At 45.2% G+C, this 22,102-nt stretch overlaps 2 protein-coding genes across 2 annotated transcripts; one reads left to right on the forward strand and one right to left on the reverse strand.

Moving 5' to 3' along the window:
• Window positions 1-292: 292 nt before the first annotated feature.
• On the reverse strand, window positions 293-18,883 carry trpm5 (transient receptor potential cation channel, subfamily M, member 5). Its single transcript, XM_034562166.1, has 25 exons — window positions 18,857-18,883; window positions 16,985-17,052; window positions 15,958-16,114; window positions 15,671-15,851; window positions 15,236-15,408; window positions 14,917-15,094; window positions 13,669-13,733; window positions 13,077-13,262; window positions 12,680-12,779; window positions 12,387-12,505; window positions 11,127-11,474; window positions 10,289-10,432; window positions 6,364-6,487; window positions 6,069-6,214; window positions 5,429-5,541; window positions 5,211-5,312; window positions 4,624-4,882; window positions 2,926-3,044; window positions 2,683-2,815; window positions 2,438-2,612; window positions 1,990-2,337; window positions 1,753-1,885; window positions 693-765; window positions 493-583; window positions 293-399 (listed from the first exon to the last, which is right to left on the reverse strand). The coding sequence occupies exons 1-25, from the start codon at window positions 18,881-18,883 to the stop codon at window positions 293-295; spliced, it is 3,669 nt and encodes a 1,222-aa protein (XP_034418057.1).
• A 1,379-nt stretch (window positions 18,884-20,262) lies between these two features.
• Window positions 20,263-21,044, forward strand: cdkn1ca (cyclin-dependent kinase inhibitor 1Ca). The gene is made up of 2 exons (XM_034529635.1): window positions 20,263-20,662; window positions 20,789-21,044. Exons 1-2 carry the CDS (start codon window positions 20,263-20,265, stop codon window positions 20,887-20,889), a joined length of 501 nt encoding a protein of 166 aa, XP_034385526.1. The 3' UTR covers window positions 20,890-21,044.
• The last annotated feature ends 1,058 nt before the right edge of the window (window positions 21,045-22,102 follow it).

The raw sequence follows: 22,102 nt of genomic DNA on the forward strand, positions 1-22,102 counted from the left end.
TATGTGTATATATGTCTATATATATACACATATATATATACATTTATTTATCTATATTTATATTTATATTTAATTTATATCTATATATAAATATATATATATATATATACACTTACTATCACACGTCCCCACAGCACTCAGGGAGATATCTGACAAAACAATACATTTTATTAATTTAAAGTAAAAATCAAATCAATCCCCCCGCCCCCCCCCCCCAATCATTCTACCTGAAAATATTTCCCCAAAACAATCTTACATCCAGTATCACAAATAACTGTCTGCGTTATCACTTTTATTCATCGATGTATGGAAATCTATTGTTGGCTCCATATCCCGAGTGACCCGGCCGGGCTTCATCCTCTTCTGGTTGACTTGCAGGCTTGGCGCTGCTTAGAGACACTGAAACGTCGCGTGGATATTTAATTCAGCCCCCAAAAAATATACATAGTAGCAGTACATTTTTGTTTGATTATCAATTATTACGACTCTTACCTGGAGCTCTCGGAGCTTCTTTCCCACACTTGAGTGTGCTTTGAGCGAAGCACTCGGCCATCCAGGACAACACCTCCCCGCAGTACCGGACCTAGACGGCGGGCAGAAGGTGACGCTTACGAGACGGTGTCGGGGGAAACGGCGTCTCCATTATTATTATTATTATTATTATTATTATTATTATTATTATTATGGTTTACCTGAGCCTCTATGGACGTCAGTCGTTTCTCTTGGTCCTTGAACCCACCGACGTTCCTCAGCAGGCTCTGAACCCTTTGGTGACAGAGGGGAAACATATTCAATGCTGCGATCATCTTTTTTAAATGTTATAACAATTTATCATGTTCTTTAAATATAACTTGTATCGCTTAATCCTGAACGCAGACGAGGCCGTCTGAACTCGCCAAACAAATAATAAACGTTATCTCATCCAAAGCGTTGTCTGGGGGCCAATGCTGAAGCGCCTTATACATGCATTCTCTCTCCTAACCACCAGGGGGCGACTCCTCTGGTTGTATAGAAGTCTATGCTTCATGTGTTAAAGCTGCATTATCTCTCCTGACCACCAGGGGGCGACTCCTCTGGTTTTATAGAAGTCTATGCTTCATGTGTTAAAGCTGCATTATCTCTCCTGACCACCAGGGGGCGACTCCTCTGGTTGTATAGAAGTCTATGCTTCATGTGTTAAAGCTGCATTCTCTCTCCTGACCACCAGGGGGCGACTCCTCTGGTTGTATAGAAGTCTATGCTTCATGTGTTAAAGCTGCATTCTCTCCTGACCACCAGGGGGCGGCGACTCTGGTTGTATAGAAGTCTATGCTTCATGTGTTAAAGCTGCATTCTCTCTGCTGACCACCAGGGGGCGACTCCTCTGGTTGTATAGAAGTCTATGCTTCATGTGTTAAAGCTGTGTTCTCTCTCCTGACCAACAGGGGGCGACTCCTCTGGTTGTATAGAAGTTTATATAAATGACTCTACTTCTCTTGATTTATTCCCTCAGTAAACATTGTAAACATGAGTTTATGGTCTCAATCTCTAGTTTCAAGTCTTCTTACAGCGTGATGTTGATTTAGTAAAAAAATTATTTAGAGTAAAAAATACCATAAAGCAGGCTATGCTTTAGGGGCGGGCTACAAGGTGATTGACAGGTCACTACCACTGCGTTGTCCTGTCTGGGAGTTGTCCATGTTTTTGTCTTCGGACTTTTAACCTTTCATCGTGTGTGTTTCTTTGACAAATTTGCGAAACGTCAACAATTACTTGGAGGAGGTGCTCTTCAGTCTCTCCTCACTGCTCTCCCAATGCTGGCGCTCCAGTTTGGCCAAGTAGTTCTCCTTCTGCACCGTCTCCCAGGTTATCATCCTCTGGTCCAGCCCCGCCGGCAGCTCCCTCTCTGGGAAACACACACACACACACACACACACACACACGCGCACACACACACAGTGAAGGATGCTTCCTGGCTTCCCGATGCTAGTGCGTCTACGACCGTCGTACCAAGATGCTCCTTTTTGGCTTCGGTCTGCTTGACCATGCTGAGGAGGAGCTGAGAGAGGTGGCTGATGATGATGAAGGGCGGGGCCAGCGCCGGGCGGCTGTGGTACTCCACGATCAGGTTGTACCTCTGGAACTTCCAGAAGATGTCGGCGTTGCCCTGCACGACCTGGAAGGTGTAGCTGAACATGGCGATGAGCAGGTTCAGCAGCAGGACGTTGGTGACGAGGAGGAAGATGACCAGCAGCAGGATGACCAGCCAGTTGGCGTAGATGTTGGGACACGGCGGACGCAGGCCCATGATGATCTCCTCCGAGTCGTTGGTGCAGTTGACTTCGGGCATGCGAGCGGCTGCGCATCCGGGTGTTAAATGAAGAAGAAAAAAATTAGGTGACAGCCCCTTCCCCCTTCCGATTGCCTAAATTATTATTAGTTTGCAGGAATGTAATACCGTCTATTTCCTCCAGGGGGATCTGGCCGAAGATGTGCAGGTAGGGGCGGTACAGGGCCCGGCGAAACACCCAGTCGATCCTCGGGTCGTTGGGGTGGAGGAGAGCCTGGGTGGCGACGCCGTACGCGATCATCCACACGCTCAGGAAGAAGAGGAAGAAGAAAACGTCCTTCATCTGGAAAGGAGAAAAACATTTTTTTTTTTTATCTGTAAAAATGTCCTAATGGCATCTTTCTTTGGCTCACCATTCTTTCCACGATGATGATCTTGGGGCCCAGCTGCTTATGGATGGCGAAGATGTGGATGAGGCGCAGGGTGAACACCATGAAGTCGATCGCCAGCACCGTCCTCCCCGCCTCGTACGTGTCGCCAACCATCCTGCGGAGATGGAAAAAGAAAAAAAAAATGTCGATATAAACGCCAGGTACCCCCCCCCCCCACCCCCCCCCCCCCCCCTCCCCGTTGGGCGTCGCCGTTTTTCCGGTCACCTGCACGAAACCCCCACGACGAAGAGCGAGATGGCGACCATGTCGCACTTGTTCCAGTTGTCCTCCACGTAGAGTTTGAACTTCTTCAAGATGCTCATCTCTTCGTCCGTGAAGAAGCTCTGCGTCAGAAATATGTGTAAATAAAAAATAGAAAGAAGGTATTTCATTAGAAAACTAAGAGTTATTTTTCAGCAACATCACACTTGGTATGAAAAGGCTTTCATCTCCACATCCAACGTTATGTGCTTTTGTAGCCAGAGGTCATTTGGTAGAAAATTACCAAAAAGAAAAAGAACATATCCTTGATACTTATATATTGGGATGCTTGTTTAATATTTCGTGCTACGGGACTGAAAATATCATAACTCAACAAAAGATTGTGTCTAAATCTAGGTTAGTGCATTTCTCCACTTCTTATGTAAATATATTCAGAGCCCAATTGTTCTGGTAGAGGATTTGATTAAAAAACAAACGGTCATATTTTACAGGTACGCGGTCTCAAAAAGGGAGTTTTGCAGGTACGTGGTCCTGCTTTGAAAGCACCTGACTGCAACAGAACCCCCCATGATGACCAGATAATCAAAGTATATATATATATATAAATATTATATATATATAAAATATATATAATTTAATATATATATATATATATGTAATATACATGTAATATATATATATAACTATATAATATATATATATATGTAATATATATATATATAAATATTATATATATATATAAAATATATATAATTAAAATATATATATATATAAAATATATATATATATATAAGTTTTTCCTTGCATCACAACCTGGACTTGGAATATCAATTTATAGAGCTTCACAGAGGGACACGAATAAGAAACACGCTTGTTTTAGAATATTCTAAACAATAAAGAGATCTGATGCTACCAATTATTAATCAAGGAGTCACTCAATTAGCTAAATTAACTCCACCTGTGTGCCATTTATGAGTGTGACATGAGTGGTCTCAGTATACACACACACACACACACGCGCACACACACACGCGCACACACACACGCGCACACACACACACACACACACACACACACACACACACACACACGGGACAAAGTCCAGATCAAGTGTGGGTTGTAAAAAAAAGAAAAGAAATAACCAGAACTGGAGTTCATCCGAGTTCATATTTTATTATTTCCCTATCCAAGCAATGGCTTCATAACTTCACGCTGGCCTGTTTAGAGCGCTCCTGATATTTTAGGAACAGGTGTGTGTGAATATAGACAGACTTTATTTAACTAATGATGTGACTTCTAAAAGGTAATTGGTAGAATTTAGGGATTCACAGCAAAGAGAGTGCATGAATATGCACGTACCATTTTTTTAGTTTGACTCTTTAGTGTAAACACAATGCATACAATCAGAATCATTTACATTCCAGGTTGTAATGCAACAAAACACCACAAGGGGGCGCAAACCTTCATCTACTTTTCTCCTTCGCTCTTTACTTGCTGATGATGAAGTGTGACCTTTTTTTTCAGGGCGGAAAATCAAAGGAAAGGCGCGAAAGGCTCGAAGGCCTCGGGGGAGAATGAGCTCATTGTAGCGATTCATCTGACTGTTTAGGCCCGAACTCTGTCGCGCAAACACGTCTTAAAATTAACGATCTGAGAACTCGACAAACGTGGTCATGAAACGGCGCCCGTGCGGTCGCTCACCTGTCGCAGTTCCTCCAGCACCAGCGTGAAGACCCAGAAGTAGAGCATGATCTCCTGGGGCCCGGGGCCGAGCGGCGGCGGCGGGCGGAAGTCCAGCAGCAGCACGTAGGTGAAGAGGAAGAGGAAGGCGAAGTACATGATGACGTTACCGAGGAACACGGTGACGGCGGCGCTCCAGAAGCGGCGCCAGCGGCGGAGGAGGAAACGCCACCAGACCGAGGCGCAGCTCTGGGCCTCCGGACCGCCGGGCGACGAGTCCCTTTTGGAGAACGGACAGAGAGAGGACGAGTTGTTGTTGTTGTTGTTGTTGTTGTTGTTTTAATCATTGATGATTAGGTTTGTTCATGCAGTCTGGATGCGACGTGTGTAGTTTTTACACATTTTATATTATACTGTTTTACGGGTTTCATCATGTTTTTGCTCAAGTCGTGGTGGGTCAAAGTTGGCTTCCACTTGGGGACAATAAAGTGTGTGGCGGCTTTACTGATGAGAACAGATGAACGTCTAAACATAACGATTCACAAAGACCCTTTTTGTTCTGATTATTCATGTGAATTCACGTGAATATTATTCAAGTTCAAGCTCACAAAGGGTCATCGTCGTCAGTCAACAGTAACGCCTTTTCCGTGTCCAGACTGTCCAGCTCCACAAACTGCTCGCGGCTGTTGCGGTTGTCGAGTTCCTCATCGCTGGGAAAAACCAAAACACACACGAGATGGAGAGATGGAGAGATGGAGAGATGGAGAGAGAGGGAGAGAGAGAGAGAGAGAGAGAGAGAGAGAGAGAATCCCTCAAAATGGACCACCTGAACTTGATGAGGTTGGTCCAGATGAGCGGCGGGCAGAAGAAAGACACCACGAGCTTGGAGATGGACGTGTCCGTCGTCATCGCCCCCCACCAGATCTTCGTGAGCAGGGCCTGCCGGGACAGGGTTACACAGCTGGGGTGAAAGAAACACTATATATATATATATATATATATATATATATATATATATATATATATATATATATATATATATACGTCTTAACTTAACATCTGGATGCAATTCACCACAAGAGGGCGTCAGCTGCCTGTGAGTATTTCTACCTTTCATTCTCGTGACTAAACCCATCATCAAAACCGTCCCAGCTCGTTATCGGATGAAGAATGATCATTTTTTCCTCTATGAACCGTCAAAAATGAACTACATATTCAAATGCGAAATACTTGGGGTGAAAGTTAAAAGGGGACATGTCATGATCCCTCCATGCATACATACATGTGGGTATCTAGGGTGCCCTTCCAACACACAAACTGTGGGTGCACACCTATTTGTCTTATAGAGGCATGTAGAAGAAACCTTTTTAAAAAATCCAGGTGTGAACCTGAGAAGGAGCACGGCGTGTCCCCTTTAAGAGGGGATTCGGTTCACCGTGTGTGTGTGTGTGTGTGTCCTGGTTTACCTGAACTCCATCGTGGGCGAAGAAGGCTTTGGCGTCGGCCTCGGTGGCCAAGTTGAGGACCGTGGATTTGCTCCAGCAGTGCGTCCTCCTCACCAACAAAGCGTACGCCCTGTCCTCGCTGTTGGTGTAGCACTCGCCGAAGACATCTGCCGCGCAAACAGGTGGTCAACCGAGAGAGAGTTTGCAGATTCATGTCGTTTCGAGGTGCAGCGAGTTTGCACTTCATCCTTCTTTTAGTTTTTTTTTTTTTGAGGGGGTGCTTTCTTTCCTGTCACGAAATGGTTTATGTACTCACCGAGGGCGAACTGCTCGTACTTCGCCTCCTTCATGCTGCGCGCGGACTCGGCCTCGGATTCCAGTCGCGCCATCTCTTTCAGAATCTTACAACCTGCCAGCGCTGCCGCAACCGCCTCGGGGCCCTGATGGGATTTTTAAATGGAGAAAAGATGGGAAAAATGGAGCGCGCACACATGCATATTGTGTATAATTCACCATTTGTGCTCCTGTCTTGCTCAAGTGATCCTATTTTAAATTATATAGACCTCTTTTTCATTCATTTTTTTTCTCTCGACGTGAGCAAAAAGCTTTAACGGCAGTAGAGAACATTCTGGGATGCATTTTTGGTCGTGGACTCGTCTCACCTTGGAGAAGAAGTGAAAAACTACTCTCAAGCGTTAAAAAACGGACTTGCCAGTGTTTTCCTCCCCAGTTCCGATGATTCATGCATACTTTACTCTTCTGCTCACCATTTATCAAAGCAAACAGGTCCTTAAGATTTTTTTTTTTTTTACCGTCCTTCTTATTGTTCACGTTCAATCTTTTAACGCATGTGTGATGTAGAAAAATAGCAAATTGGTGTAAGTGCCAAAAAACACCTTTTAAAAACAAACTCATCTGGAAACGTCACGACTTGTTTTGTCTGTCATTTTTTTACTCGGGAGATTTTTTTGTTGTTTGCAAGGAACGACTGGCTGCCAAAAGAAACCCGCAGCACTCGACATCAGACTGTCAGCTGCAGCAGAAGTTGACGTTTGCCAGCAAAAAAAAAATCTTTTTTTTGGGGGGGGGAATGCAGCGTCGGTTCCCTCCAGCAAGGATTAAAAAAAGCCTGCGGGTCTGTGACGCTGGAAGAATTTAGAAGCATTTTTTTTACGAGACACGACTAGAGTGCAGACAATGGTGCATTCACGTGCTTCCTCGGGTTGGTCCCATTTCCAGAGTTGGGAAGTCATTCTTCGGGAAATCAGTGTGTTTGTAATATGGAGGAAGAAAACAAATAAGACGTGTTGTATTTTATTGCTCCGAGCAGGTTAGCTGTTTCAGAATTGTTGTTCTGACTTGAGGGGGGCATCTCCCAGTCGGGAACACATCTTTTAGATTACTCCGAGACCACTGCGGCACAAATGTCTCGCAGGGTCGAAAGTTCTCTATACGACATTCAACATTAATATAGCAATGAAAACAACTACACATATATATGTAGAGATATAGTGGAGTAAAGTTTACCTGAGTGGAGAATTAGTGTTTCCACAACGTCAGATCAAAAATGTCATTCTCTCTCCTGACCACCAGGGGGCGACTCCTCTGGTTGTATAGAAGTCTACGCTTCATGTGTTAAAGCTGCATTCTCTCTCCTGGCCACCAGGGGGCGACTCCTCTGGTTGTATAGAAGTCTACGCTTCATGTGTTAAAGCTGCATTCTCTCTCCTGACCACCATTGGGCGACTCCTCTGGTTGTATAGAAGTCTATGCTTCATGTGTTAAAGCTGCATTCTCTCTCCTGACCCCCAGGGGGCGACTCCTCTGGTTGTATAGAAGTCTACGCTTCATGTGTTAAAGCTGCATTCTCTCTCCTGACCACCAGGGGGCGACTCCTCTGGTTGTATAGAAGTCTACGCTTCATGTGTTAAAGCTGCATTCTCTCTCCTGACCACCAGGGGGCGACTCCTCTGGTTGTATAGAAGTCTACGCTTCATGTGTTAAAGCTGCATTCTCTCTCCTGACCACCAGGGGGCGACTCCTCTGGTTGTATAGAAGTCTACGCTTCATGTGTTAAAGCTGCATTCTCTCTCCTGACCACCAGGGGGCGACTCCTCTGGTTGTATAGAAGTCTATGCTTCATGTGTTAAAGCTGCATTCTCTCTCCTGACCACCAGGGGGCGACTCCTCTGGTTGTATAGAAGTCTATATAAATGACTACTTCTCTTGATTTATTCCCTCAGTAAACATTGTAAACATTAGTTTTTGGTCTCAATCTCTAGTTTCAAGTCTTCTTCAATACAGCATGATCGTGATTTAGTAAATTATGGTCCCATTTAGAGTCAAACAGACCATAAAGCAGGGTATACTTTAGGGCGGGGCTTACTGTGATTGACTTGTCATTCCTCTGGATTCTAAATATTGTAATTTTCCATTCACTGGTTGCACAAAAAAATGGTCGATGGCGATATCGCCAAACTGGAGGCTTGAAAACGTCAGTCCACAAACCGATGGGTGACTTCACGATTGACTTTGTCCACTTCTCAGTCTATGACAGGAGGGACACGCTATTCGTTTGGGGGAACACACTCGTGACAACAACAGCGGCACTGAATCTTTTTAGTGGTTCGGAGTACCGGACCCGGCAGCCTACACAATTGAATGTCTTCAATTAGGTCGGTGTAAGTTACGTGTGTTTTTCTTACAGCATGTTCGATAAGAAGATAGATACCGCTTTCATATCAGTCAATAAGAAGCTGGAGACAGGAGACGGTTAGGTAGTAATTGCTGTAACTTTTGAACACAGGTTTCTCCATGTTTCTAGTCCTTATGCTAAGATGACGCTAAGCTAAGCTAAGCTAACCGTCTCCTAGGTCCAGCTTCATATTAAATTGCCAGATATGCTAGCTGTATCTATCTTCTTAGACTCTTTAAAATAGTGTGTTAACACCAAGTTGGTGCACGAGGATAATGAAGGTTTTCTTTTTCAGAAAAGAAAACCTTGACAATGTATGTTATGGCATTATAGTAGTGTAGTTTGTTAGTTTTTTAAACTTACCTTTTTCAGTGCTTGTGCACATACATGTTGGTCCTTTGAGTTTCTAATAACCCACAAACTGTGAAATAAGACAAACCAGTCAAGTTTCTTTGTTGTTTGCTTGGATCGCGTACCGGCTCATTTAAATTGGCCTAACCACAGTTTGAGAACTACCTTTACAAAGGTGCACCATATTTTTCTCACAAACCAATCAAAGCAGGCTGGGCTTTTACAAATACAAGTATGAATCTGAAAATAAGCACGATACGTCCCCGTTATTGGCCCTCTACCTTGGAACAGAAACCTTTTATAGGACTAACGTGGCACGTATAAAAAGAAGGGCAACACACTAAAACAGGGCTCTCCATTTTGAAGCTACACTTAGCGTTGTGGACCTCAACCTTCTTTATTTATATGATCAATAGACCCATACACCACGCTCTAAATGTTCCCCTTGGGTTCATTTAGAAATGGTGGTATTTTGCAAGCATAAGCTAGCCTGCAAGGATCATTGTTACGTGTCTTTCACCACGAGAGATACTTCAAACAATTAAATCATGAATGCAGATATCCCACACCGGAGTGTGAGTGGGGGTGAAAAGAAAAAAAAAGAAGATTTTCAGTGGGGGTTGTACACACACTCAATGCAATTACCATAATTTCAGATAATGTTTTAAATAAGACGCAGGAAAAAGAGCACATGAGGGTGACCGCTCGGGAGATTACAATAATTGGTTTGCTCAGTTCGGGGTAGGGCAATAAGGAAATGAAAGGTCCCTCGAAAAGACGTTGAAAACCAAGAACAATTATCATTGATTGGTGTCTTCATTTAAACCGCTCACAGCGGATATATTTCGCATTGCCTTAGTCGGGACTTTGGATACGAGCGCTCTACCTCACAACCCCGGTGAATTCGCCGCCTCGCGAAGCTGCATGACCTTCATTTGAATAATGTTCTTGGAGATAAGATAGCTTTCGAGGTCACCTGAGTTCTTCATAAATACGCCGTTTTAAGAGGGCTCTTTTATCTGTGGTTGGCATTTTCATATGGCAGGACTGACCTGCACCTGCCCACATCACTCTCGTTCACCCTACCCCTGGATGTGGAACACACAACTAGCACGGCATCGTTTGACTTTGCCGGGCACATTTGGGCTTTTTCTAATCGATTTTAAGATTAGAGAGAAGCCCGAACGAGACTGACCATAGCCCAGAAGTAGTTGGCCATCTGCTGCCGGTTCTGAAGGACGGCCCAGAGGAAGAGGTCCCTCCAAGGATGTTCGCAGCGCTCCTCGAACTCCGCCAGATTCTTCTGGGTGTGGAACAGTCGGCCCTTCGCCGGCTTCTCCTGGAGAGCACACACACACTTTATTAAATATGTATTAGCAAAGAGCTGCACGGAGCTCACAGGAGCGTGTGCGGTTATTACATGAGTCATTTACTCAATTGCGCAATCTATGGTTATTATTGCCAGTGGCAAGGTAGTCTGTCGATCTGTCTACAGGAGATGTAGGTATTATATTTAAAAAACTACATGAAACATGTTGAGCCAACAGACCCTCTGCCAGGAAGCAATTGGATGTTAAGTCATGATCCGAGCTATAATTCCTTTTTAACAGCAGGACGCAGTGCTAACAACATACAGAGATGGGTAATGCACTGCAATCCCAGAGGGTATATTTAGACGAGATTTCCTCGGGTGTGAAGGCTGGGTTCGATGTGCGGCGATCCATCTCTTAGTTTACGCAATTATGGTGAAATCGATGGCCCTTGTCGCAAAATAAATTTACTAACTAACGGGGTAGAAGACGGGAAAACAACACAGTCATATGACATTCTCCCTCGGAATTACCTTAAAATTACAACAGCTTTGTTGTTTAAAGTGCAGGATGAAGACAACGTTAAAGATTCACTGTTTTTTTTTTCCAGGAAGACTTTAATGGTTTGAAATTAAGTTGGCTGGGTGGGTTGGAAGGGGATATCTTATTCAGTGCACTACATATGATTTCCTGGAACTTTTGGAGGCAGAGCGCATCACTCACTGTGGGGATCTTCTGGTAAAAGCCTTTGCAGGAGTCGTGGAGGAAGTCCTTCAGCACTTTGGCGACCTCGATGAGGGTGAAGCGGGGTTTTCGGTCCCCTTGCTCGGGCGGGTGGTGCCCGGGTGGACCGGGCGCCCTTCCGGCTCTGAGCATGAGCTGCTTCTCCTCGTACTTTTTGAGGAGCAGGTTGTGGAAGAGGCTCTTCTCCGACACGGACCAGTAGAGCTCCTGCAGGCGGCCGTAGGTCAGGAACTCGCCCAGGTTCACGCCGTTGTCCACAAAGAGGCGCACAAAGTCGGGTTTGTCGTTGATGAGCGCGTCCATCATGACCTCTTCAAGGTCGCATGCCTGTAGAGATCGAGAGTCTTTTTTACAACGACTTGTGAAGCGGCCGCGTTCTCACCTTCCTGTAAAAAAAAGGCCCTTGTAATTGTGAGGCTATTTTCTCCTTTGCTGTAATGGACACTGGCTTGCTTGCTCATATTTGTGTACTATCTAATGAGTCACCGGGTCGATACGTCCATTTCATATTGATTGAAAAGGAATGTAAGTATATAAGATTTTAAAAAAGGAATACATACTCATGCAAAATTGATTCTTACCAACGCCAGCTGCAAATCGGTTGATCGGTCCACTCTTTGGGTCAGACCAGAGCTATCTAAAAACCTGTCGGGTGGGTAGTCAGTACAGACATTCATGGTCCCCAGAAGATGAATCCTACTGAATTTGATGATTTCCTGATTTGCTTCTCATCGCGGTTGAAATTTGTGGTTTTCAGTGAAATGTCCTGTCGATTGGTTAACGGGTGAGTCTTAAATCAAGTGGCGACCTACGTTGCTGCTAAATGAGGCCAACGCTCATTTGAGGTCATTTGAGGAACTGCATGTTGATACAATAAAACATGTTGGTACAAAAAATGGTTTGGGTCTTTAAAGCTAATATCCCTGTTCATGACAAGACAGGGGGGTTCTCTAAGGCCTAGGGACATGGATTAGACAGAATCAAGGGGGCGTGGCCTCTTTGAGTGACAGGTGGTTGCCATCTGAGGTTGCTAGCTGCTAGCTGTCTGCTCTTTTTTTTATAGCATTAGGCCGCGTTGTTACTGCCGACATTGCGAAATCTATCCTCACTACGGCTCTATTTGTTAAACATGCTAAACTTTGACATCATTTATGATTAAAACTTTACAGTTTTAACCTCCTCACTGAACATGAGTCGAACTTCAACTACAAAACCCTGTCTCAAAACCGTCCGCCTCACCTTCCACTCCACGTCTCCATTAAAGATGTCACTCTTGGCGATGTCCACCCGGTTCCAGGCCACAGCCAGCTTCAACTCATCCAGGAAGTCTTGGGCTTCCTGGCTTTGGCTCTTACAAGCTGATACACACACACACACACACACACACACACACACACAAACATGCAAGATGTCAACAAGTTCACAACATGTGAAGTGCTCAAAATGTCAAAGCTCTCTCTCTCTCCTCTCTCTCTCTTTCTCAGCTGAAATTGCCCCTTTCTGGACACCACATCTGTCAGAAGGTACTTTACCCTTGACGAGAGCTTTGAGGATGACCGTGTCCAGCTCGGAGCTCTCCTGCTCAGGGTCGTGAACGGTGAGGAGATGCCCGTGATCGAGTATCTGCTTGATCTGATTGGCAGGTTTGATGCATTATTATTATTATTATTATTATTAATGCAGAATTACAATCCCCTTACTGCTTATGTCAGCTTGAAAAAATAAGAATCCCTTAATATTATCCCCCGCCCCCCCCCCCCCCCCGACACCCATCCTAACATCCTAAATTAGGTCATCACAAACACAATTTGAAGATAAGGATGAACAAATCTTGCAAACAGCTTCCCCTCACAATCTCCCCCAGTGTGCCCCCATTTTTTTTTTTTTTCTGGCAACGCGAACGTGATTTGCTGCGTATTTCGCTCTCACCAGCTTGACCCAGTTACTGATGTCGGTGCCGTGGTGGGCATTCGGAAAGGTGTCCAGCAGCAGCTCGTGAACACCGTCCGCATCCCAGCAGCCTTTATTCATCAGCGTGACGAGCATGTCGGCCACGCCTCCCGAGCCGGCCAGGATCAGCCACGGGGTCGAGTTGGCGATGCCTTTGTGCATCCTCTGCAGACAGGAACACAGTGTTCTGACTCACAAACGTCCCCGTTTTTTATTGTCATTTTCTTTTCTTTTTAAACATAATTTCTCAACTGAACACAAACAAAGAGTCGTATCGAAGTTGCGGCTCTGCTTATGCAAAATTCGGCGGCCATCGACGGGGCTTTTTTTTGCAGCTCTAGAGAGATTAGTTTTGCGAAAACAGGATTGATTCCTGCAGTCTGGCTTTGGCCCGCGACTCCGGGAGGTGGCACCGCCAAAAGAAATCTGATCCGGAGCCTGTAATTCTCCAGCCTGAGCCACTGTTGTGATTGTGCATATTTGCAGCGCTCAAAAAAAAGGTCTCTTTTGTGGTCGCGTCTTTAAAGGTCTTGAGTAGCTAACTGGCGGCATTAAACGAAATGAAACTCACCTTCAGGATCCTGGGCTCCCCGTGGATCAGGAGACACAGAACGGGGATCTCGAAACTGCCGGCGCCTGAATGCACCAAAGTAGAAGTACATTCATGAAACAATATCTCGTGCATCTCGAGAGCGTCTCAAATTATTGCTCAATACCGCCGTTGGTGCCATTAGGCGTCGTCTCTCAATCGCAGAGCAAGAATTGTCTGACCGAAGTACTTCTAGGGAAAAATATCTCCCCAATTACGAGTTGTTACGTTTTTTTTTTGGAGGCCTCGAAGGGTGAAGAAAGAGGAGAACAATTAAATAACATTGAGGAGAGAAAGGTCAGAATAATTAATAGAATACTTTTTTTTGTTGTTGCTTCTCACAGCTCCTCATATTTATCTTGTGACCCCCTTGAGGGGTCCTGACTCATAGATTGGGCTAGGACAGGGTTTCCCAGAAAAACACGCAGGGTAGCTCAGCGCACACAGCCACGTCTTTGGGTTTATGAAAAACATCATAGTTGGGCTAAAAATATGTCCATAAACTTCAGTAAAATGTGCATCCCTGATGCTCCTTCAAGGCTCCTCCACTGACTCACGACGAATTATACGAAAGCAAAGGCAGAGAAGAAAGAAATCCAGCGCAAGAGCACACATGGCACAATTAATTTAACATTTATAAACGACATTCTAAAAATGGATGGATGGATGGATAATCAACAACAAAAAACTCCCCCTTGGACTGTACTGCCTAAATCTTGCAAAGCAGCACCGGTTATCAAATTTGTGGTTGAAAGACAAAGAGCGCCTACGTGTCTGGACGTTCTTTGGGACACCGTTTGTTTTTCCATCTCTTATATTTACTCCCCTTGAGGAGTAAAGAGTCCAAACCCAACTCACGGAATTTCAATTGCAGACGTATTGCAACAGGGAGCAGATTTACTGAGCTTTACAGTTCTGAGGCATATGATTTTACAGCGAGCACCGAATGAAAGAAAAGGCCATAAAATATGAAGCAGGCTTTATTTATCAGTGTCTGAAGCCCCCCCCCCCCCCCCTTGTACTACCAACAGCTCGACAGTGAAACAATACTTAATGCATCCATAATTCAAATAAAACGACTTCTCCTACTTTTAATATTTGAGTGTATTTGTACCATTGCATTGTTTATTTATGTACAAAGTAAATGCAGGAACGTCAACAGTCAACATTTTTAATTCCCGCCTGTCGGCGTTCAGGATTCCCCCCCCCCCCCCAAAAAAAGGGCTTTACCTCCATAACCGGTGCGCTGGAGAGAGATGTGTTTGAGCAGCTTCACCCTCATATCATTGGTGGCTTCCGGCCTTCTGGGATCCTCCTCCACCAGCACAAAGTGGGAGTGGTGGCTGTCCAGGGAATACACCGAGCCGTGGGGCAAGTCCTCCGGCTTGTACACTACCGGCTCGTCCACCTAAAGGCAAGAGGACAGCACGAGCACACGAGGTGTACATTTTTTACTGCTTTTTTCCTTATAGCTCTCTCTCTCTCTCTCTCTCTCTCTATATATATATATATATATATATATGTATATCGTCTGCATATGGGCGGAGACCTTGGGGTAGTTGCTGGTGAGCGCCTCTCGGTTGTGGATCATGTTCCAGGGTGCGATGCCAATGGCCACAACGCGGACTTTAGTGGAGGTGCTGGCCAACGAGTGATCCCTCACCGCCTGGCCTAAGTGCTTGGTGATGCCGAAGCGGAGGCCGTTAGTCAGAATCCATGCCCCTAGAGAACGCAGAAGCAGTTGAACTTGTGTGTGTGCGTTTGGTCTTTTCTTTGTGCCCTTTGTGGCAGCATCTATGGGAAGTAGAAGCGAGTCTCGACCGTATGGCAAACCAGAGAGTCGAGTGTGTTTTATAAAGAGATGATTATGCAGATTAAGTCATAAAATGGTCGTAAAGCATTCTGTGTTAGTCCTGAAATGCAATTAAAAAAACACACAAATAGATGACAGGATTTCCACATTCTCCACCGCTGGCTGCGTCACCTGTGCTCTGCGCAGCCTTCACCAGTCCCTTTCTCAGAGTGTCCCTGAGCCATGGCTTCATCTGAGTGGGCTCATCCCCGCCCACCAGCGCCACCACCAGGTGTGGCGGAGCGAGGCCCCACTCCTCCGTCAACATCTGGTAGATCAGCACCGGGTCGGTGTCGCTGCGCACCCTCACAAACTGGAAATGAAGGAAGACGAGATCGAAAAGATCTGTTTCCGCAACAACAACAAAAAACACTCGCGGTGCCGCCATGGGACCTTTCCGTTTTTCGCGGAGGTCTCACCTTTCCTCTCGTCTTCGTACAGCCGACGAAGTCGATGTCGCCCACTCTCCCGGAGGCCCAGTCGCTCTTCTCCTTCTTCATTCTGCCGGCGAGGCCTCTGGCGACGTTCTCCAGCGTCTCGTCCACCGTGGAGCAGCAGGAGCAGCCCAGCGGGACACTGGGAGGGGAACACGCACTCGCTGTATATTTGCACTGTAACGTCCGGCAACTTAACATAAAAAGAATAACCCGTCCTATTATCATTAGCTCTGTGCTAAGATTCTCCACACGTTATGCAGAGCGTCAATACAGCAGCAATATAGTGGAGCGACGTCGACCCGAGCAGAGGAGGAAGCCGCAAGAGACTTTTAGGGCATGTTAGCGCCGTTAGCTGCGAGCTGCGCCGACGCCATGTTGAGAGCCATGTGGAGTCAACAGAAATGCTCTGAATTGTTTATTTAGCACCTCTACTTTGTTGTCCTTGTTGTTTTTTTTGTTTGTTTATTGTCTATTCCTGTGTATGTACGTCGAGAGCAACATTCCTGGTGTGGATACGCATACTTGGCCAACAGCACTGATTCAATCGATTTAATCGCCTGCGACGAGTCGTAGCTTTGTCTATAAGGTTTTTCTATTAACATTAACAAAATAATAAGAAACCAACACAAGAAAAAACGATGAAATCTCCAGTTAACATATACAGCGAATTCTAAATACAGTAAATAACTTAATTAATTCTGTTTATAAGTACCCCCCCCCCCTTTCTGTCTGAGAACATACATGTTGTTCTTCCTTTGCACATAAATTTGGGCCGTCAAAAGACAGTAAAGTATATATACTGGTTCTAGTGTGTGCTTCCCGTATGTCGCACCTCTTCCATTCACGGGCTGATAACCACAAGTCTAATCTGATTGCTCGCAAATCTGATGGTAAATTCCTTTTTATCTCGAAACACTCGACTGCACCGTAATCCATTTACAGACGAGAGCTTCCGAACGCACTACCGGGCCCGTTGGCTTTCGTCTCTGACTTTAACACAACCACACACCTGAGCTCCTCGGACCACTGCAGCGGGTCGCCGCATCGCAGGCATCGCGTCTGCGGCCGCAGCGTCCCCTGCAAACAAACAAAAAGGCCATTTAGCTCTAAATCCATTAGCGACTCGCTCGCCACTTTTTTCACTAAGGGGGGTGGGGGAAGAAAAAGGAATACTTGTGGTCAATGCAAAGTTGACTTTTCATCCTCGCTTCACATGCAAAGTGCTTCCTGCGTGATGCTCCAACTGAAAACCGAGACCAACTGGTCCACGACACTGCTCTCGAAACCGGATTCTCTCAAGGCAAAAAGGTCTCATTGAGCACTCTGGAAGCTGCTCTTTGACTTTATGGCCTGCACGATAGCCTACATTTCGTACGTAAGTTATTGATTTGCAACGAAAAACCGCAACAGTCTGTTTTTTAATCTCCGATCGCTTATATTCATGAAGATAAATGACACAGAAAGGAACCTCGTTCCTTATCGATAGGATAATCAGTTTGAGTGAACACAGACTTTTGTCAGCCAGACTTATTTGCATGGGCTGTTTGTGAAAGATGATTAGAACCAAAATAAGGAAAAATATATATATGCAGAACAAGCGCACATTTCTTTGACAAAGAGCTTCTCTGGGTATGAACAGTGTCTTAATAGAATTGCGGTGCGACGTTTAACACACACACAAACCCACCCACACACACGCACACACACGCACACACACACCGAGAGTCAATTTGTGTTGAGCCATCTGTTCTAATGTAAGTGAGCAGCTTGCTGTGGAGGCCTTTATTTGACTACAGGCCTGGATCTGGGAGGGAAAAGACTATCGGGTATGCAAACAGGACGATTTGCATGCAAAGGTACGGACAGGGACAACCCTCACACACACACACACACACACACGCACACACACACACACGTACTGTCCTACATTACCAACAGAGGACCACCGCACCACTACAAACAAGTATGGACCTCTGTTTCCGGTCCCGCAATGTCATTGCAAATGTGTTTTTCATATTTAAAAGAAAGTAATTACCAAAGAGGGGATTTGCATCCTTGTGATGTCTACCTATCAAAGAGAGGACCTCCATGCACTGCAGTGGAACTGCCCATTCTTTAACCTACCGAGTGTTCGTTCAGCACAACATCTTTTGTTTCTTTCCACTTTAATGTTCTAAATATTTAAACATTATCAACCATGGCCCCTTTAATTGACAATCTGAAGGGACTTGGCTGCATGCACTAATATCAAAGACACACCCACACACACACACAGACTTGACATCTGGTTTGAAGTGTGGCACGAGGAACCCGTCTTTTCTCTTGCAGACCCCCCCCCCCTCGGACCCGTGTCGAAATGTAACGTGTCAGTGGGAGGGAAAACAATACTCCGTTTCACAATCAATATTTGTTTTTTGAGTGTCAACATTTTGCAGCACTTTGAAGTTATTATTATTATTATCACGGCTAGAAAGAAATAGCTTTCGCTCTAATAAGCGGAAAAAAGAGAGATAAGATATTGCTCATATAATGATAGCTTCAAGGAGAAATATATGACAAAAATAATTTGTAATACTATAGTTATACATATCTCTGTAGTTTGTTATGGCAAATAACATTATTCTGCTCCATCTTCAAAGTCAAACTCTGTAATTACATCCTCCACATATGAAAGAAGTGTGAACTATTACACAACCCACACATCACAGAGTGATTTTTTCCCATAATGCTTCATCGCCCTCGACGTACAACGCGGGGCTGGATTTGAGCCCGTGTGTGTACAAATAATACACCTTTAACCATGAATAGTCTTTTCATTGGTGCCATATGGTGGATCAACAGAAAATAAAAAAAAGACGGCTTCTACGCCGTCCACACTCACCAGAGGTGTGCCTTGTCTCTCCTGCATGGCTGGAATGAGCGTTCCTCTCGTCCTCCTGCCGAACCGACACCTGTAATTGGCTGAGGGTTGTTTTTGTTTTTTTTTCTGCGCAGGTGAACTCTACCTGGGCAAAGGTGGGGGCTCTCTCCTCCCATTTTTTTCGGTGCCGATCCTCCAGACTCTGCCGCGCACCGTTCGTTTTTTTTGCATGCCGCTGCAAATGGCTCTCATCAGGACCACACGCTCACGCGTTTTATTTTTGGTCACTCGACCGCCTTTAATTCATTTCACATATTCTCGGCACGCTCACGAGTCCACAATAGAACCAAAATGGAGAGATCCAGAACCTGTTATTCCTCCTATGAGCTTTGACAAGCTTTGGAGACAAAATATGTAATGTTGTGTCAAATGAATGTACTTTCTAAACTAGCTGTATGCTTATACGCTTTACTCTGCCTTCATTACAGCAAAGGCAACACAGTGGCTTTTCGGGGTCGTGTGCATTCACGCTATTAGTTAGTGTAACTAGAGCCTTCCTCAGAGAAACAACAACAAAAAACTGTTTAATCAAGTAATAATTATGATGTCATTAGCATATAGTAGTTAATTGATTGCGTTTTCCAAAGCAATCACATGAATTAAGAGCACTCTAATCTGTGTGTGTGTGTGGGGGGGGGGGGGAGGGACAACGACACACACTCTCTTCTTTCAATGGGTAAAACAAAAGCAATTAAAGCAAGTACTTAATTATACTGTAATCTTGACCTACATGCGGCTTAAAGCTCATTCTGACTCACTCATTGTAGACCTTGTACTCGACTCTCTGCCTCCTTTTGGCAAACTGGGAGAGGCGCCTGTCGTGGCCACTAATCCCAGCTCCCCCGGAGACCCAAAAACTGCTGCATATTCGGCCCCTTTTCATTCAGAAAAAAAACAAACAAAAACACACATAATGTACATAAACAGTAGAGTGTTGTGACTACAACTCTTGACTTTTTTCGTCTTTTCTTTCTTTAGGATTGTTGTGCCACAACAAATAGGGTTCATTCGAATAGGCAGAAAAAGACTTTATCACAACATTATTATACATGAGGGGGGGGGGGGGCGGGGGGGGGGGGGGGGGGGACTTTTGGTGGTCTTCATCACACGGTGAATGGGTTCCGCCCCCTTTTCCCCCTTGATCAGTGGAATCAGAGCGCAGCAGCCAATCAGCAGCCTCGGCTCTTTGTGTACAAACAGGACACCGTGCGCCCTGCAGCCTTTAAATGGGGCCCCGCAGTGACGCGACGTCCAGAGCCGAGCAGAGAACCGCAACGGATGAACACTTACACTCAAAAGACTTTTCTTTCTTTCTTTCTTTCTTTCTTTCTTTTCCTCTCCACCAAACCAGAACTCCACTAAAAAGGATGGATGCCGTCGGGCGCAGAGAGTCGGTGTGCAGGAGTCTGTTCGGCCCCGTGGACCACGAGCAGCTGCGCCGGGACTTGACGCTCAAGCTGCGGGAGTTCGCGGAGCAGGACAGCCGCCGCTGGAACTTTAACTTCCAGACGGAGACGCCGCTGTCCGGCCGCTTCCAGTGGGACGAAGTCCCCGCCGACGCCGCCGCGGCCGTCTACCGGGAGTGCGCGCCGCGAGCACGCGCCGATCCGAGCGACCGCCGCGAGGACGTCAGCGCGTGCACCGACCAGGAGAACCGCTCCAGCGTGTCCAACACGCGCCAGTGTCCCGCGGAAGCGACGGCCGCGCGGAGGAAGAGGACGCTCTCGAGACCCGCAGCCAAGTCCGGAAGCAACGCACGAATCACAGGTGAGGAAACAAAAAAGCCCCCCCCCCCCCCATGTCCACAATGAGTGTGTTATACAATTAACAACAACAAAAGAAGAGATGAATATATTAAGTGAATTAAATCCCTTTTTATCTTTTCTTTGGCAGATTTTTTCTCAAAGAGGAGGAGGACCACAGAAACCAGGAGCATCCTGACTCCTTTCCACTCGAGTTCCAGTGAAGCAGCTGCGTGCAAAACATTACGGTGAAGAACACGCTGCTGAAAATGGACTTGTTATATGTTATGGACTTGGACCCAAGGCCAAAGGATTCTATTTTATGTTATTTTATTTTTATTTAATTATTGCCAGTTTTACTATTTTATCAACCGGGGGTTAAATTATACAAATTGTGTTCTGTTATTTATTCTATTTATGGACTTTAATTTAACGTCTATGCATTTTTTTCCATTGCTAATTTTTCCAAATGTGTTTATTGTTTTTGCCTAAATGCACTGAGATTGTAAATGGCTACAAATGTTGCTATTTTTAATAAACCTTTTCATCCGTTCTACTTCTGAGTGATTGTTATATTTGCTGACGACTCTTTGAGATGCGACACATTGTAACGTTTCGCATTCCCAATTCATTCATTAATCCCAAATGAATGTGTCGATTTATTTTTGCAACACACTAATCATCAAAGAGGTCCATTCAGTCGCCTCAAAAAGTTTATAGAATCCTAATTTTGTTTCCTATCTCAGACAAAACAGCTCAGAAAAGCGACCATTCAAACTGGAAAGTGACGTATACTCAAAAGAGGCTCCAAACAATGCCTCACAGTTCCTATCTCCTAAGCTTCCAAGTGAACTGTTCCCTGCAGCACACACTGATAGTTAAGGATGCAAACACGCTGAGCCGTAATATACCAAATAAAGTAGCCAATGTTTATGCAACATGTCTCCTTTTTTGCCTGAAGCAACAGACACAACATCTTGCCAGCCTCTCGCCTTGTTATGTTGAAGGCACACGAGATCGGGAGCATTTCTATTGTCTCCACACGGCTCTCAACATGGCGGCTCACATGCTAACGCCGCTAACGGAGCTGCTCTGAGAAGCTCCGACAACAACACACACACAGAGGGAAAGCAACTTTTTTCTCGGGTAGACATTAATATAATATCGCATATGTCAAGATAAAGTAGAGTAAACTTTACCTGGACATATGCGATATTATATCAATCCTTTCGGCATTGCAACTGCTTCTCTCTCCCCCCCCCCCCCCCCCCCCCCCACACACCCCCCTCCCTCTAAAATAAGTGCAGTATCAGTTATTAAAAGTAAAGTTCTCATCATGAGAGTGACTAACGCTTACTGGTGTATAAAGCTGACCTAGAGTTATACAATTGTGGATTGATGAAGAGAATTTAAAGTTTTTACATTTTCAATACGACTGCAGTCTTATGAGAAGGCACATATTTGG

The sequence above is a fragment of the Cyclopterus lumpus genome, chromosome 3, assembly GCF_009769545.1.
Source record: "Cyclopterus lumpus isolate fCycLum1 chromosome 3, fCycLum1.pri, whole genome shotgun sequence".
NCBI lineage: Eukaryota > Metazoa > Chordata > Actinopteri > Perciformes > Cyclopteridae > Cyclopterus > Cyclopterus lumpus.

What these genes read in the sequence shown, in the direction of transcription:
- trpm5 (XM_034562166.1), bottom strand. Translation starts at nt 18,883, where the DNA reads ATGCAGGAGAGACAAGGCACACCTCTG. An exon ending in TCATCATCGTGGAAAGAATG is followed by an intron (nt 2,613 to 2,682) that starts GTGAGCCAAAGA and finishes TCTCCTTTCCAG; the next exon opens with ATGAAGGACGTTTTCTTCTT. An exon ending in TGACGTCCATAGAGGCTCAG is followed by an intron (nt 584 to 692) that starts GTAAACCATAAT and finishes CCCGCCGTCTAG; the next exon opens with GTCCGGTACTGCGGGGAGGT.
- cdkn1ca (XM_034529635.1), top strand. Translation starts at nt 20,263, where the DNA reads ATGGATGCCGTCGGGCGCAGAGAGTCGGTGTGCAGGAGTCTGTTCGGC. An exon ending in AAGCAACGCACGAATCACAG is followed by an intron (nt 20,663 to 20,788) that starts GTGAGGAAACAA and finishes TTTCTTTGGCAG; the next exon opens with ATTTTTTCTCAAAGAGGAGG.